This window comes from Dreissena polymorpha, chromosome 3 (genome assembly GCF_020536995.1).
Source record: "Dreissena polymorpha isolate Duluth1 chromosome 3, UMN_Dpol_1.0, whole genome shotgun sequence".
NCBI classification, from domain to species: Eukaryota; Metazoa; Mollusca; class Bivalvia; order Myida; family Dreissenidae; genus Dreissena; species Dreissena polymorpha.
The window spans coordinates 37,136,079-37,154,818 of record NC_068357.1 but is presented as its reverse complement, the minus strand read 5'-3'; the positions used below and the strand labels follow the sequence as shown (position 1 = coordinate 37,154,818).

Genomic DNA, 18,740 nt, shown 5'->3' with positions numbered 1-18,740 from the left:
AGTTTATTTCAATTATGAATTTTACAAAAATTTATTAATTTGATTTGATACACTATTTGAATTTCAATATAAAGTTAATAAAAGTAAATAATCAAATATGATTTATTCACATCAATCGTTCAAAATCAACAATCAAACAGGAAGTGAATATCATTGATCCTTTTAACAACAAAAATGTGGTTGCATGGGTCAAGATCCATTCTTTAATCTGCAATTTATGGGTCACACTCTGATGTATTGTAATTTAAAAATTGATTCTGCACATTACATTTTTAAAATTATTTATTTTTCCTCAAATCGGTGAATGCCAAAAAGCAAACAATCTGAAAGCAGTGGGACGTGTATTGTGTTGAGATCACTTGACTGTATTTTTTATTAATGTTAAAACATTAAGTACAACTAGACCATTGCGCTTCAACCGCTAGACAAACAGTATGGCCATTGGCAACCAACCGGGCAGAGTTTAATATACATTTAGAGCCAGGCATTTTATTTGCAAATCAGATTTCAATCATTTGTCCTTTTCAAGATAGGAAAGGTATTTATTGACAATTAAAATCGTTGATTTTTTTAAAAGACATTTTATCTAGGCAAAATGTTAAATGCTCTTTGGATTGATGTACATACATTTACTGAATTGGGCCCTTTTTCACTGTTAAATTCATAATAATTTTATAATAGTGTAGTATATTGTAAAAATAAATTCATAAGAGAAATACATAAATTGTGTTACATAAATAATGCTTAAGACTTTTTTTTAAAGATTTCTAATTTTAAAACTTATCTTTTTTTCCATTGCACTGAAAGGTGTATTGAGTGTGTGTTTTTTGTACATAATTATGCAACTGTAAGTAAAAAACAACTAAAAAATACCAGTAGTATGAAAACATTGTGTGGAGTACTTAGCATGAAAAAACATAAGTGATTCAACTATTAATGAATCATATTTAGTACTTTATACAGCCATTGATTACATTTATTGAAAATTAATTTTGCAATGCTTACTGCATGCATTAAGTGGTAACCTAACTTAAATATATAAAATTCTCTTGCAACAGTAAAATACATGTACATATATTATAGTTACAATCGCAGATAAAGGGTTGAAAATTAAGTAACCTTAAACATTTAAATAATAAAACATTTGTTGTGATAACAGTCTTTTTTACAAAAGAGTAAAATGAATAGTTAATACAATAAATTTTCTGAACTCTACTGGTCACCAAGGGATAATTGATTGACAAAATGTTGGAGTGTCCAAAGGTCGTGAGTTATCAAGGTTTCCATATATTTTCTTACCCTACGCTAAAGTTTAAAAGAATAAAAATATGGCAGACACTAAAAGAGAAATTATTATATGTGGACATAAATATATGTTCAACAGTAGTTGTGCCTTAAAAAAAAAATATATATACTATACAACTTTATTCTTTGTTTTATTGTGAATACCGATATTTTAGAGAATGAATTGTGTAGAATAAAGAATTGCTATTTTATATTCTAATTATAGTCATCTAGTATTGACAAGTGTTAAGAACTGATCCCGATCATCAATTTGCAGTTATAATTTTACTGTAGTTATCAATGCTTGAGTTAAAGGTGTTAATTGTTATTTTTTATTGAAATATAAATTATTTCACAGTAACTATGATATTTGTACAAGTAACTTTAGGTATTCAAGTTATCAATTCTTGAGTGAAAGAAGTTATATAGCATATAATTAATATATAACTTTTTACAATGATCGAATTGATATTTTTTATTTGAAGAACAACAAAAGTTTAATACATGTGTACTTTTAACAACTAACATATGCGCAACTAAAGCAGTTATTAAATAAACTATGCTTCAGAGATGTAGCAGACCTAGGTATGATATTATAACCCTGTAAAGTAAATAGATAATTATCATAAAAAATATTTTATAATGAATTGTCTTTAATTGTAACGGTATCATGATATCAGCAGCCAATATGGTATAAGTTTTCATCATACTACTTTGCGTTGAGCTGAATTTGTGAAAGAACTATTCCCAAGCAGGTACTGAAGTTGTTTACCATTCTGATAATTTAGTTTTTATTAAAATTGAATTGGGAATAATTGCAAAAATAAAATCCAGTAAGAATAAAACCATTATCTAAGGTAAACAACCATTTCCACTTAAAAAGTAGCCCTTTCTCTTGCTCTTTCGTGAAAATGCAATTGTGGGATTGGGAATATTTTTGAGCGCAAAGTCAACTTAGTTGGGAAAAATTAGTTTAGTTTAACTCTTTTTTAATAATTCAAATTATAAGTTTTTTTTTATATAAATAACAGGGCTTTTTTTCCTTCTGTGAGTATGGCGGTTTTTCAAAAAATTGGGAAATTCGCGACTCAAATTTTCGCAATTTCAAGAAGTTCGCGACTCAAATTTTCACCATTTTAGAAAGTTTGTAACTATTTTTTTCACAATTTTGAACAGTTCGCGACTCATTTTTTCACAATTTTGAATAGTTCGCAACTCATTTTTTCACAAAATGGGGGGGGGGGGGCCAAGGCCGCTTCACAAAAACAGGACAAAAGCCCTGAATAATAGTTATATACTTTGTTTGATAATTGAAATAAAATTGAGATATAATAATCATGTGACACATATTTAAAAAAAAAGAAGAATAAAACATGGATTTATTTCGACCATTTGGCTTTGGGAATTTGTCCGTTCAACAGACTTGTCGATGCGGCTATAAAGAGGCCGGACAAATTTCTGAACTTGTCTGAATGTTTCTTGACGTATGCTGTTGTGTGTTAATTGACGTCTGCTGTTGTGTGTTAATTGACGTCTGCTGTTGTGTGTTAATTGGCGTCTGCTGTTGTGTGTTAATTGACGTCTGCTGTTGTGTATTTCAGTTGAACAAGAGAATGACCTGCTGGTGTGTGGTGACTGCCAGACAAACTTCCGGCTGCGTGAGATCACCAAGTTCATCCGCCACAAGGTCAACAAGTGTGGCAAAGAGAAAACCGATGAGAATGAGAGCTACGAACAAAACGATGACGGCAACAATAGCGCGGTCATCAGCAGCAAACGGACGCCGATCTCGGCGCCAATCACGCGCCGCGAGCTTCTTGATGCGGCATGCAAACTAAGCTGCGGTGCCAATGGCGATGTGAAGATTGAGACAGAGGATGAGGCAGGTCACGAGGTGAAAGACGTGAAGGAACGCGTGCCGCTCAAGCAGAAACAGGGTGTCGATGCCGAGTCTAACACTACCAATACAGGTGCGTAATTGTTTAATTTTGTGTGTGCCAAGTTTTATTGTCCCCTTCCCCTACCCCTACCAGGGGACTTATGGTTTGCGCTCCGTGTGTTTGTCTGTCTGTCTGTGAGTCTGTCTGTCACACTTTTCTGGATCCTGCGATAACTTTTAAAGTTCATAATATTTTTTCATGAAACTTGAAACATGGATAGATGGTAATATGAACGCTATGCAAGTCATTTCATTTTGTTCCTACGTCAAAAATTCTGGTTGCTATGGCAACAAACAGACTAGAAATACTGCTGAAAATGGAGGTTTTCTGGATCCTGCGATAACTTTAAAAGTTCTTAATATTTTTTCATGAAACTTGCATCATGGATAAATGGCAATATGGACATTATGCATGTCATTTCATTTTGTTTCTACGTCAAAAATTGTGGTTGCTATGGCAACCAAAAAAATAATAATTCTAGAATGGTGGAATTTCTGACAAATTTTGGAGCCGGTAGGGGACCATATTGCTTGACAATAGCCTTGTTTGATCTTTTATTTAGGTTATTATATGAATTCATACAAGCATATTATTTACTTAGTATTCCATGTACAGGTACTTGATGGGTATATAAACATAGATGTGTTTGTAAAGGTGCGTAAATATCATCTTGTAGACTTCCATGTTTTTTTTTTGTAATTTGTGTGTTTATTGGGAAAGTCCAAAAAATAAATCATCAGGGGTCCTAACATTCTCAGATCATTCTGCAAAATCAAAAACACAACAGAAGATTCATATCATTTGAAATGCATCATGGGAAATACAAAGCTGTTTACAGATACAAAACAAAACAGTACATAATCAAAGTACTGACAGTACTGGTGTTACAATGCTTTTGAAGAGGATGGATATAAAAGCATCCATTTAAGTTTATCTACAACACCACAATTGTGTATGTGGGTACGAAAACAAAATGGGTACGAAAATTTTGGGTACAAAAATAATGCCCAAAAAAATGGGTACCCAAAAAAATTTGGTTACGAAAAAAAAAATTGGGTACGAAAACAAAATTGGGTACAAAAACAAATTTTGGTACAAACAAAAATTTAGGTACGAAAAAAATATTTGATACGAAAAAAATTGAGTAAGAACAATTTTGGGTACTAAATAAAAAAAATGGGGGTACGGGAAGGTAGTACCCGTGGGGAACTTGACCCAATCAGCGAAACTGGGAGGCGGGTTACATTCTCAATCGAATATAACAAGAAAGATCTTTAATAAGATATTCGATGTGTATTTTCTGTATCACTTATCTTAAAAAATGTTCTGTTACAGTAAAACGTTTGTGGGTTATAACATTACGTTACGTAGCAGATATATTCAAAACTTGACATGCTCTTTAATTACACCATGCTCTTTAATTTCACATGTATATCATACCAAACTTTATATTTCGTTGTTTCCTTTCCTAAGTTAATGATGTTATGTGTATGGACGTGATTTCACATGCCCATGTGCATGAACATATAAGTTTTCTCTTTTGATTACCGTAAATCCACGAATATAATACGCCCTCGTGCATAATACGCTGCCCCAAGTTTGGTCAAAATTAATCAGTAAAAATTGAAAATCTGAGTAAAATACGCACTAAAAAAATCAGTGTCCGAAATCGGCCATTTCCGAAAAAATGTGTCAATATATTTTGGTGTTGTGAAAATAGCAAATCAATTTGGTGTTGTCAACTATCTGTTTCACAGTAATACCCCGGTATATTGATCAGGATGTGTTATAGTGCTGTTGTTATGACAGTTGCATAATAAATATCTCTGTCTATTGATTGTTACCGATAACACACGGGCCCCTTGCTGACATCCGGGTAAAGCAGTCATAATTACAAAAGAAAGAAGCAGAGACACTGTTTTTTGTTTTCTCATTCAATTCAATTTGACAATATTGGGGACGATAATAATTATAATAATAATAAAGTAATAAGAAGACAAAATGGTTACTTCCGTTTTTATAGTTGTCTAGATGAATTACTTTTACGAAGTGTTACAAACTCGATACTTTAATATAACTTAAAATTAAACTGCTCGTGTTTTTCATGATCTCTTTAATAAAATTCCCTGCTGTCATTAAGGCTAGTTTGGGAGTAAAAAACAAATTAATTAATTATCATCTTTCAATTTAATTCGGCAATTGGCAGACAGGTGTAATAGACTCTATTAGCATCATAAAACTAATTATTTAATTACCACTCTTTACTTCAGATATGTTAAAGATGAGGTAGAAAGATAAATAGTGGTCAGCTAAGAAATATTTATTTACGGGTATTGTCAGTTGTTTTTTTTCATTTGCTAATCTCTTTATACGACTTAGTGTCCAGTCGCTATTTTGTAGGCAGACCACGATATTAACAGTGTATTCAAAGTATACAGTGTCTGCGCATGAATGACCCAATATTATCCGATAGCTCCTCCCGTTCTCACGTTTCATTTGACAACGTCATTTCATGTGTAAGCGAGCTCAATGTTGATTGGCCAGCTACCATGCGCACTTCAATAACAATAAGGTCAAGCGATGTCTCATAATCGGGTACAGACCGGGTTTCCTTTACTGTTCGAATTGCGAACACTTTCATTAAAACAAAGAGACAAATATAGAAAACCAGTCGATATAAATTGCGGATGTTTTCAATGAAATTTTACTAGATTTTCGCATTTTCACAGATAAGATTTTTATTGAGCCAAATTCTCAATATTTTCGCAAATGACTCAAATGGCGAACAACAGCGCGAGCCCTGTTGCACCCCTTTGATGTAATGGTGTAGTTCAAAATGGCTGCCGCAAAGCAAATTAAAGCGATTAAGTTGAAAATTTGCACAGGAAAAATGTTGTTCTGCTCTAAACTCGTATATTATAGGCACCCCCTACTTGAAGAAAAAATCAGCAGGTAAAAAAGTGCGTATTATATTCGTAGATTTACGGTATTGTTTTTTCTTTAATTCAATAAGCTTAGGCATGTTTGTTCGTTAAGTACAGCAACAATTTCATGATGATTCCCGAAAGTAGGTATGAGCACATAGTCGAATACGACTTGAATACGTGAGTTCGCCCTTGAACACATGGTAAGGTTAACTAAATCTCCGCGATGTGACCTAATGTGTGTTTAAAACAGCCAACACTATCCAACAAACGAATGAATTATCAAACATAGTGTGTGCACTGATGTGGCTCTGTAATTTCTGTTTGCAAGGTTTATTTAATACGGAACGCAAAATGAGGGAGGACGCATAAGAGCGAGTTTCATAGATGCCATACGGCTATTATGCTGTTTATATACCATACTCGCTCTAACGTTTACAAATGGCAGGTTCAAAAAAATTTGTTTTCTTTACACTCATGATCGCGTTAAATGTGAATTATACACGTTTTCATTCGCAATTTATTTACAGAATCACGACAAATGTCAAATACAATACAGAAAATACATAGTTGTTTGTCATTGATATATAAACATATAATGGATTTAATATATTGTTTGTCATTGATATATAAACATATAATGGATTTAATATAACTGATTTATAATTAACGTTTTCAAACTATTATTAAATCTTTTTCCAAGAATATGCTGTCCTATTTATAGCTGAGCTTCCTTTACCTTCATCAATGATAATCAGCGAGTTACGCCGATTAGAGAAATCGAGCTATCTCAATCGGACTGGCTCGGTCTTTTACATAGATCGCCCTTGTGAAGAATTGTTTCATGGTATGATAACTTAGACGAGCTGCTTCACAGCATCGTCAAAAAGAGGCAATTTTAAGTTTAGGTTTTATTTAAAATCTTCATGACTGTACTGTTTTGAACATCATTTAGGTGCCTTTATAGAGAATGGGTTGTTTTCTGCAGTAAGTGTTGCTTTCAATTTTAACGACATCAGATTAAATGTTTAGGAGTTAATTTTCACTTCACCAAAACTTCCATCACTTACAGTAGAATGGAGATAGAAACCTGTAAGTGTCACAGAGCTGTGTGCCATTTCCTTCAGCCACTATCCTGGGCATGCTCTGATTGATTAAAATGTCAACGGGCCTACTAAAAACTTAAATTCCTTGAAAAGCAATGCCTGATACCACCAAAGTCTCTGCCTTACAAGCAGTGCAGTATTGCAAATAGTTTGACCATGTAAATAATGTATGTTCACTATGAAGAGGTCATAATACATCATGGATTAAATAGAAATGAAACATGTCAGTATTATTATTATCGCTAAGCAATGGTTTACTCTTTTTTTATGAATTGTCCAACCTTGATATTTTTTATGAACGCCTGTATTTAATAACTGTAAAAGATATAGAAGACTTTTCAAGTTATTGCATTGAAGAAAACGCACACATTTCCATATACACATTATACATGAAGACAGTTTGTAAATGTCTATTTGGTGCATTTTTTAGTGGATGTTTTGTAACAACAGCTATCATGTTATGATTTTTCCTTCATCATTCATATTAAAATGCATAAATCAAACAATTAAAGTAGATTTGTTTGCACATATTAAAAAAAAAAGTTTTTGAAGGTACGGCATTTAAGAGTAGATCATGCATAATTTAAAAGTGATATTCATGAATATTTATATGAGATTCTGAAATTGAACATATTCTACAGTAATTTGTAAAGTTTAGCCGATAAATAGCAATAACTTGGGAAGTTTGCACATGGAAAGAATCAACACCATAAATTCAATCTATTTAAATGTTGAGATTTAAATATTTGTTTTGTTGGATATTAATAGAAATTTATAGAGGCAAGTTTGAATCTATATGTAAAACTCCACAGTTATTAATTCTGTTAAAAACAGTTATTGTTTGATTTCTCTTATCAGTAGACACCCACCAAACTCTGCTATGTTTTGTAACTGCACGAGACACTTGCATGAGACTTAATCCGTAGGTTGCATACTACTAACTTGTGTTGACAGGCGCTTTAGAAGGCAGTTTAATTCATCACAATAATTTTTGGAAGGACTTGCCAATATTGCCATAAGCAAAAGAATTCGGATTTTCATAATTTGGCATGGTACATGTCAGAAGGAAGGACATTTCAAAACCTAGAGATCACATGAACTGTTCAAAAGGCAATATTGTTCAGGAAAAAAACACATTTCTGATAAAAAAGCAAGTTATCATTATTTATTTATAAGAGAAAGGTTTTGAAAATTCCTTGTGTTTTCATTACATGAATTGTACATTATAATGCATTTTTCTTGCACTTGCTTTTGGAAGAGGCAAACGTCTTGGGCATCAGTGCCATTGGTAGTTTTAAAGACTACAAGGGGTGTGTTTTTGCTCTGAATTTCTGGTGTAATTAATGCCAGGCCATGTACCTGTGCAGTGCTTTGTTCCTGCATGTTATCTTAGTATCATGTAACCTAAATTTGGAAAAACAATCAGGGACGACAGTTGACACTTAAACTGGATTCTGGTTTAGAAGAGACTTCTTTCCATTGGAAAATTTCAAAAGAGCAGAAAGTGTCATACCTGATTAGCCTGTTCAAACTACACAGGCTAATCTGGAATGACACTTCACACATGCAGTAAATACAGTTTTCCCAGAACAAGGTTGATATATTTATGGTCCTTCAGTTTTCCCAAGTATCAATGACCTTGATCGCCGATTCTTGGCGCTAGTTTTTGCAGCAGTCACTGCCTTTCATTTGGAATGTCACCCATCATTGCAGAGTAATTTACAGTTGGTAATTTTGTATTGATTTTTGAATGCCATTAAATTTAAGTTGTGAAATCTTGGTTTGTTTGTGAGGCTTCTTTCACAGTTATCAAATCTTTGCAGGAATCATCATTTTAAGAAATGCAGAAGTGGGGAAACAAAATAGCTGGCTTCACTAATACTCAATATAGGTTAGCATTCTGTTAAGGAAATATTTTTGAATGTGACAGGACATATTCAAAGCACTTGCAGAGATTCTACTCACTAAGTTATTGTTAAAACTAGTCTGCGACTGACGTATGACTGACAGCTGAATACCCCCAGCCGCTTTCTGGTTGAAAAAAAAAACTGATAGAAATACCAAAAATAGGAATATTTTAAATTATTGAAATACATGCTGAGTTTTGTTAAAGAAACATCATGCAGAAAATATTTTTGTAAAAACGTTCAATTTTAAATTAGCAATTTTAATGTTCAGCCCATGTTAAACTTTGGCAGGGAGAGTTGTTACAAGATATTTATTCTTTATATCCCCCATATGGGCCATCATGCAAAACTTTTCCAATTGTTAATTTAATACACATCCCTTAAGACCTGTTACCAGCAACCTGCATGCCTCCTTGTTATTTAACCCTTTGCATGCTGGGAAATTTCTTGTCTGCTAAAATGTCGTCTGCTGAATTTCTAAAATTAGCATTTTCTTCGATTTTTTTTTCAAAGAATACTATCAGAATAGCAAACAGTTTGGATCCAGATGAGACGCCACGTTTTGTGGCGTCTCATCTGGATCCAAACAGTTTGCAAAGGTATCAAAATTCGGTTCCAGCACTGAAAGGGTTAACTAAATTAAAGTTATGTCTTCAACATTATGCACTAAGCGCGCGATAGTGCCTTTAGTTTTCATGTTCATGTTTGGACTGGGTCCTTTTACAACAGCTTTTTAAGGAGTAACAGATAGCTGTTTCACTTCAAATAATGGCCCATCCAACATTTCATAATAATAGTGTAATAAATCACAAAACATCACTCCTGCAAGTAAATATATGTCTTGAAATGTTATATACCAATTAACTGATCCTCAGACTCACTTAATTATATATGTTTATGTAATGTTATTTATTTTGCTATACTAAGTGGATGTATTTATTGGATTTCAATTATTTATTACAAAACATCATTTTTCAATTATAAACAAGTAGAGCAATAATTTGCAAAATATATTAAATTAACTATTACATAATTTATAATAATTGTCTTTTAAGGAGTGTCTACAGTAAGTAACATCATCAAACTTATCAGAATTAGGATATTATTAGTATGAAATTGTTATCATTGTATTCATTAAACTATATCAATTAGTTCTTTTTTTACAAAGTGAATGCAATTTTTAAAAAAGGTCACTTGAGTTCTGGTGAAATAAAACAATAAATATACATATCTGAAAAAGAATAAAATCCCAAAAGCATTTCTTTTATATTTTAGTTATTGGGCGTTTCAATTTTTTAATTTGTTTTATTTTCAAGGGTTTCATACCAAAATCTTAACGGAGGTAGTTAAAAGCCTGTAAACCCTGCCTCTTTATTGAGATCATACTTGTGAGTTAGTAAAGTTGTTATAATAAATGCAGTTGTAATAAAACACCAGTAAGGCTGCATTAGATTAGCCTCCTATGTGATGACTGCAGACTGAATGGGTATAAACCCTCCCTACTATACAGCCGCCCTATCATAAAGACAGAACATATGAGCAGCGACATGGAATAATGGGGCTTAATGCATATACAGAAAGTGTCATCGCAAAGGCTTATCAGGGACAAAACATTCTGCTTTTATGGACTTTTTTGTTAAAAGGAAGAATCTTGTCATTGAAATCCAGCTAAGGCGAAAAATGTTGTCTCATGATTAGCCTGTGCAGACTACACAGGCTTATATGGGAAGACACTTTATGCACCCGCATTTAGCCCCATTTTCCCAGAGTGAGGCTCATATTCATTTTTGGAATAGTTTTGTCAGAAAGCCGAACGTTTTGGAAATCATAAACCTTATAAGTATTGTATAGGAAAATGGCGCACATTGAGTCAATATGGAAGAGTGTGTGCACATTAAAGTGTGTTTGATTAACGATGTGCGCACATAAAAGTGTAATGATCATGCGAAAGAGATTCTATATGCTGTCATTGTGGGTATTTAACATAATTTAACAGTATAAATATAACTAAGACAGTTTTGTTTGTGCAGATAATTATTATTGTTATGTTTGTATTAGCAGAAACAAGCAAAATAATTTACCAGATAAGCCTGTGCAGTCAGCACAGGCTAATCAGGGACTTCACTTTCTGCCTCAAAGTGATTTTTGCATAAATAGACGTCCTTAAAACAAAAAATACCATAAAAAAAAGAGTGGAGTGTTGACCCTGATTATCCTCTGCAGACTTCACAGGCTAATTTCAGGTGGCACTTTACACACATGCATAAGGCCCCATTTTTCAGGGCCAGGCACATATAGATATAGAATGCAAAGTAGTGCATGCCCTTGACATTCAAGTCCACTTGTTTGCCCTTGAAATGCTAGAGTCCGCTTGTTTCAGAAACTCTTAGTCAGTGGTTCACAAGGAAGTAGGCTAGAGTAAGGTCAGCCAATCAAACAGTTCTCTTGTATGCCCATGGTATCCTAGGGTTTTATCTGATATTGATAAGTATTGTTTAATTGGTCCCTATTAATGATGGACAATCTCAAGAGATTTCAGGAGTTTTCATGAATATTTCAAGTAATTAATCGAAAGAAAATGGCGGAAACTGTCAATTAAGTTAAGTCTGTTGTCATGTATATATATAAATATAATAATATATATAATATATTTTCAAATTCAAATAAAGTAAACTGTTAAATCATACAATTTGTCGTCATGAAAGTTTGGTGTTTTACAAAAAATGACTTTTTCATGAACATGTATATTTGTGAATCTCTGATTTTGGACAGAAAAAGAGGTAATTTGTGTCTGTTATTTTGCGGTGTGTTTGTTTTACGTACATTTGTGGACCCGTTAACATAACAAAAATCAACCAAAATTAATGTCTCACGCATAATAATGATTTGACAGTAATATACATAGAGATATCATATCTTGCTATGCTATATAGTAAAAAGCCCTGGTTATACCCAAGTCTTGTCATTGCTATAATAAATCACAAAGCTTGGCTTTGCTTTCTGTCCAAGACATGAAGCTTTTCTGTGGACAGAAAATTGCAGCCTATGGATAGGTACCTTGTTATGTTAGGTTGTTCACCTAATGGTGGAGTGTTGTGCATGGTCATGGAACCTGAGATTGCCACAAAGGTAGAGTTCTCAGGGGCATAAAGAGGGGGTATACTAGGAAAACAACAATATCGATGGTCCCCATTCAAAATGCAGAACCTACTTTTTTTTACATTTCGTGATTTTTATTCTGGTTTTTTCTCTGGTTTTATTAACATTGGGTCTAGATATGCCCATGGTTCTATTCACATTTGGCCTGGATACGCCCCTGGTTCTATTATCATTTTGCCTAGATACGCCCCTGGTTCCTGGTTCTATTCACATTTGGCCTGGATACTCCTCTGGTTCTATTCACATTTTGCCATGATACCCCCCTGGTTCTATTAACATTTGGCCTGGATACTCCCCTGGTTCTATTATCATTTTGCCTAGTCATGCCCTTGGTTCTATTCACATTTTGCCTGGATACTCACCTGGTTCTAATAACATTTTGCCTAGATAAGCCATTGGTTCTATTCACATTTGGCCTAGATATGCCCCTGGTTCTATTCACATTTTGCCTAGATACTGCCCTGGTTCTATTCACATTTTGCCTAGATACGCCCCTGGTTCTATTCACATTTGGTCTAGATACACCCCTGGTTCTATTCACATTTGGCCTAGATACGCTCCTGGTTCTACTCACATTTTGCCTAGATACGGCCCTGGTTCTATTCACATTTGGCCTAGATGCGCCCCTGGTTCTATTCACATTTGGTCTAGATAGGCCCCTGGCTCTATTCACATTTGGTCTAGATACGCCCCTGGTTCTATTCACATTTTGCCTAGATATGGCCCTGGTTCTATTCCCATTTGACCTAGATACGCCCCTGGTTCTATTCACATTTTGCCTAGATGCACCCCTGGTTCTATTCACATTTTGCCTAGATACCCCCTGGTTCTATTCACATTTGGCCTAGATACGCCCCTGGTGCTATTCAGATTTTGCCTAGATACGCCCCTGGTTCTTCAGGCTTGGATACGCCCCTGGTTCTATTCACATTTGGCCTAGATACCCCCCTGGTTCTATTCACATTTGGCCTAGATACCCCCTGGTTCTATTCACATTGGGCCTAGATACGCCCCTGGTTCTTCAGGCCTAGATACGCCCCAGGTTCTTTTCACATTTGGCCTAGATGCCCCCTGGTTCTATTCAGATTTTGCCTAGAAACGGCCCTGGTTCTATTCACATTTGGCCTAGCTACGCCCCTGGTTCTATTCACATTTTGCCTAGATACGGCCCTGGTTCTATTCACATTTGGCCTAGATACGCCCCTGGTTCTATTCACATTTGGCCTAGATACGCCCCTGGTTCTTCAGGCCTAGATATGCCCCTGGTTCTATTAACATTTGGCCTAGATACGCCCCTGGTACTTCAGGCCTGGATAGGTCTCTGGTTCTCCAGGTCTAGATACCCCCCTGGTTCTATTCACATTTGGCCTAGATACGCCCCTGGTTCTTCAGGCCTGGATACGCCCCTGGTTCTATTCACATTTTGCCTACATACACCCCTGGTTCTATTCACATTTGGCCTAGATATGGCCCTGGTTCTATTATTTGGCCTAGATACGCCCCTGGTTCTATTCACATTTTGCCTAGATACGGCCCTGGTTCTATTCACATTTGGCCTAGATACGCCCCTGGTTCTATTCACATTTGGCCTTGATACGCCCCTGGTTCTTCAGGCCTAGATACGCCCCTGGTTCTATGCACATTTGGCCTTGATACGCCCCTGGTACTTCAGGCCTGGATAGGTCTCTGGTTCTCCAGGTCTAGATACGCCCCTGGTTCTATTCACATTTTGCCTAGATACGCCCCTGGTTCTTCAGGCCTGGATACGCCCCTGGTTCTATTCACATTTTGCCTAGATACGCCCCTGAATCTATTCACATTTTGCCTAGATACAGCCCTTGTTCTATTCACATTTGGCCTAGATATGGCCCTGGTTCTATTCACATTTGGCCTAGATAAGCCCCTGGTTCTATTCACATTTGGCCTAGATACGCCCCTGGTTCTTCAGGCCTGGATACGCCCCTGGTTCTATTCACATTTTGCCTAGATACGGCCCAGGTTCTATTCACATTTGGCCTAGATATGGCCCTGGTTCTATTCACATTTGGCCTAGATACGCCCCTGGTTCTATTCACATTTGGCCTAAATACGCCCCTGGTTCTTCAGGCCTGGATACACCCCTGGTTCTATTCACATTAGGCCTAGATACCCCCTGGTTCTATTCACATAATGCCTAGATACGCCCCTGGTTCTTCAGGCCTGGATACGCCCCTGGTTCTATTCACATTTGGCCTAGATACCCCCTGGTTCTATTCACATTTGGCCTAGATACGCCCCTGGTTCTTTAGGCCTTGATACGCCCCTGGTTCTATTCACATTTTGCCTAGATACGCCCCTGGTTCTATTCACATTTTGCCAAGATAAGCCCCTGGTTCTTCAGGCCTGGATAGGTCTCTGGTTCTCCATCACTGATTCTCCTGCATCCCAGAGACAGGGTTGTACCTGGTGTACATGTATGCGCCAGGCCTGGTAAGAATGCGCTGCGGGTGATGTAGTTTCTTGGACTGGTTGCAATGTCTGTAACCGCTTCCTGTAGACTGGGCTACCTGATTTTGTTCAACATTGGACAACCATATGTTTTATACATCTGGCATTTACTGTTCCAGTTTTCAGCACTTGAGATAACAGCACTGATCATCAGCAATTTGGGATAACATTTGTCAGATGCAGCCATGCACTTTTGTATTGCCAGTTTTAATTGGTGATCTGCATGGTCATTTAAGGCCTTATTCTGGGAAAACTGGGCTTAATGCTTGTGCCTAAAGTGTTGTCCCAGATGTGTGCACAGGCTAATCAAGGACGACGCTTTTCTTTTTTATGGAATTTTTCCTTATAATGAAGCCTCTTTTAAACAAAAATCCAGCTTAGGCAGAAAGTGTCGTCTATATTAGCATATGCAGACTGCACAGGCTAAATGACATTTTGCACACATGCATTAAGCCCTGTTTCCTAGTGCATGGCTCATTTGTCAGATGCAGTGATCACTTGTGTCTGGCCAGTTTTAATGGTTCTCTGCATGGTCATTAGGAGATTATTACAAACACCAACACTATTCTGTTGTATGCTCTGTTATTTCAGTTTTCAGTGTCCCTCATGTTTCAACTACGGTACATTCCATGTTCCAATGAATGCATGGGAATTTTACATGATACTGAGACTGTAAAATGTAATCTGCTGGTCTCGGAATCCCTCTATCCTTGCAATGAATGATGGGGGTAGGGGTAGTGGAAGAGCAGAGCCAGTAATGTAACTTGAAGGATTTCAGGAGTCAATGTGGGGAAGTGGAGGGAGCACAGCCAGTAATATTGCTTGAAGGAGTCAAGCAGTTTTATTTGGAAGATTACCTCATACAATTATCAGCTGCTTTTAGTGTTACCTCTTGACAAGAGAGGTATTGGACAGGTAGTCATGGCAACATAACCAGCCGTTTGTGCGCCCCATGAAGTTGTCCATGGGCCAGGAAAGCTGTGACTTATCAGAGTTACAAGTGGATGATCAGAGTTCCGCTGCATTGCAAATGCTTTAGCCTTTACTCATCTAATCGGGACCCAGCGCAACCATCTGATAAGCCAAGACCAGACTGACGGGGGTGTCTGCACATGTTTTTTTGTACACTTTTTTCTACTGATACCGCCCTGGAAATAGACATTGGCATAAACAAAACTGTCCAAGTGTTTTACAGGAAAGCTTTTTAGTATCTGCCTGTTGCAGGAAAACGTCAATCATTATTTTGCTTGGCACCTTTAGTGGAAATTTCACCATTGTTATCACCTGAAAAATCTAAGGTTACATAACTTGGATGGGAGAGAGGCTCAAGTAGCTGGGAGGCACTGCCTGAATGGGTCCTGGCGCAAAGTGTACACTTTCACACATTCATTAAGCTCAGTTTTCCCAGAATGTGGCTCAAATACATGCACAAGTATACTACTAGCCTATCAGTATAGTCGAGAGATGTTTGTTTTCAAGTTTGGCTGATTTCTCAAAACTGTTCATTGTAAAAACATAAAATAAAATAGTGCTCTGTCCTTCATTACCAAGGTCACATATTTTATGGAACATTCAATGTTGCAGCTTTTGACCTTATTAAGGTAACATGTTCTTTTTGTATATTTTATTAGAAACTACATAATTGTTTACAAAGTCCTGTCTTTGACTTAAAATATTTTAACATTGATTACCAATAACGCTGTACTAATGACCAATGTCATATCGTTGATAAATAATTCCCTATAATTCATGACCAATTTCCTATCATTGATGACCAATGTCCAGCATTTATTACTAATGTCCTATCATTGATGACCAATGTCCTATCATTTCTGACCAATATCCTATTATTGATGACCAATGTCCTATCATTCATGACCAATACCCTATCATTGATTATCAATGTCCTATCACCGATGACTAATGTCCTATCATTGATGACAAATTTCCTATTATTGATTATCAATATCCTATCATTGATGACCAATGTCCTATCCTTGATGACCCATGTCCTGTCATTGATGACTAATGCCCTATCATTGATTATCAATGTCCTATCATTGATTATCAATGTCCTATCATTGATTATCAATGTCCTATCATTGATAACCAATGTCCTATAATTGAAGACCAATGTCCTATCATTGATGACCAATGTCCTATCATTGATGACCAATATCCTTTCATTGATGACCAATGTCCTATCATTAACTAGAAATGGCGGGGCAGAGGCCGACGCGTATCCCCACGCCGCATGTTTGACCCAGGGGCGCCCCAGGGTTGGTAATGGGGCCATGCATAGTTGAGATTGACCATATTGTCATAAGAGAAGTTCAGTATCAATTAGAAGTGAATCAGTGTAGAAATGTAGAAATTATATTAAAAGGCAATTTTGGGTGGGCGTGGCCTATGAGCGGGGCACCCCAGGGTTGGTAATGGGGCCATGCATAGTTGAGATTGACTGTTTTGTAATAAGAGAGGTTCAGTATTAATTTGAAGTGAATCGGCGTAGAAATAAGGAAATTATAGTAAAAGGCAATTTTGGGTGGGCGTGGCCTATGTGGGCGGGGCGCCCCAGGGTTGGTAATGGGGCCATGCAAAGTGAGATTAACCGTATTGTCATAAGAGAGGTTCAGTATCAATTTGAATTGAATTGGTGTAGAAATGAAGAAGTTATAGTAAAAGGCAATTTTGGGAGGGCGTGGCCTATGTGGGCGGGGCGCCTCAGGGTTGGTAATGGGGCCATGCATAGCTGAGATTGACCATATTGTCATAAGAGAGGTTCAGTATCAATTTGAAGTGAATCAGTGTAGAAATGAAAAAATTATAGTAAAAGGCAATTTTGGGTGGGCGTGGCCTATATGGGCGGGGCGCCCCAGGGTTGGTAATGGGGCCATACATAGTTGAGATTGACCGTATTGTCATAAGGGAGGTTCAGTATCAATTTGAAGTGAACCGGTGTAGAAATGAAGAAATTATAGTAAAATAACCTTAAAAAATGAGTAAAAATCTCTGACCCGGCCCCACCCCAACCCCCATAACTTTTGACCCAGGGGTCAGATAAAAATTCCAAATAGTGCAGGGTCGCTCATATGCTCATAGCTACCATGTGTGTAAGTTTCAAGGTTCTAGTGCTAATAATGTAGGAGGAGATAGTGGCCAGGACGGACGGACAGCGGAGATAACCTTAATATCCCCACGCTTTTCAAAAAGCGTGGGGATAAAGACAATTTTGGGTGGATGTGGCCTATTTTTGGCGGGGCGCCCCAGGGTTGGTAATGGGCCATACATAGTTGAGATTGACCGTATCGTCATAAGAGATGTTCAGTATCAATTTGAAGTAAATCGGTGTAGAAATGAAGAAATTATAGTAAAAGGCAATTTTGGGTGGGCGTGGCCTATATGGCTGGGGCGCCCTAGGGTTGGTAATGGGGCCATGCATAGTTGAGATTGACTGTATTGTCATAAAAGAGGTTCAGTATCAATTTGAAGTGAATCGGTGTAGAAATGAAGAAATTATAGTAAAAGGCAATTTTGGGTGAGCGTGGCCTATGTGGGCGGGGCGCCCCAGGGTTGGTAATAGGGCCATGCATAGTTGAGATTAACTGTTTTGTCATAAGAGAGGTTCAGTATCAATTTGAAGTGAATCGGTGTAGAAATGAAGAAATTATAGTAAAAGGCAATTTTAGGTGGGCGTGGCCTATTATGGCATGGCCTATGTGGGCGGGGCGCCCCAGGGTTGGTAATGGGGCCATGCATAGTTGAGATTGACCGTATTGTCATAAGAGAGGTTCAGTATCAATTTAAAGTGAATCGGTGCAGAAATGAAGAAATTATAGTAAAAGGCAATTTTGGGTGGGCGTGGCCTATGTGGGCGGGTTGCCCTAGGGTTGGTAATGGGGCCATGCATAGCTGAGATTGACCGTATTGTCA

The 18,740-nt window shown here is 36.7% G+C and overlaps 1 protein-coding gene across 3 annotated transcripts in view; it reads left to right on the top strand.

The window, feature by feature from the left end:
* Positions 1–18,740, top strand: part of LOC127873698 (B-cell lymphoma/leukemia 11A-like) — a 102,231-nt gene that overhangs the window by 39,448 nt on the left and 44,043 nt on the right. For all 3 annotated transcript variants that reach the window (XR_008046334.1, XM_052417642.1, XM_052417640.1), the window contains exon 2: positions 2,886–3,254. Coding sequence is in view for 2 of the 3 variants with exons in the window: in XM_052417642.1 (XP_052273602.1) it covers positions 2,886–3,254 (369 nt within the window). In the remaining variant the exon portion in view is untranslated. The remainder of the gene's footprint in view (positions 1–2,885; positions 3,255–18,740) is intronic.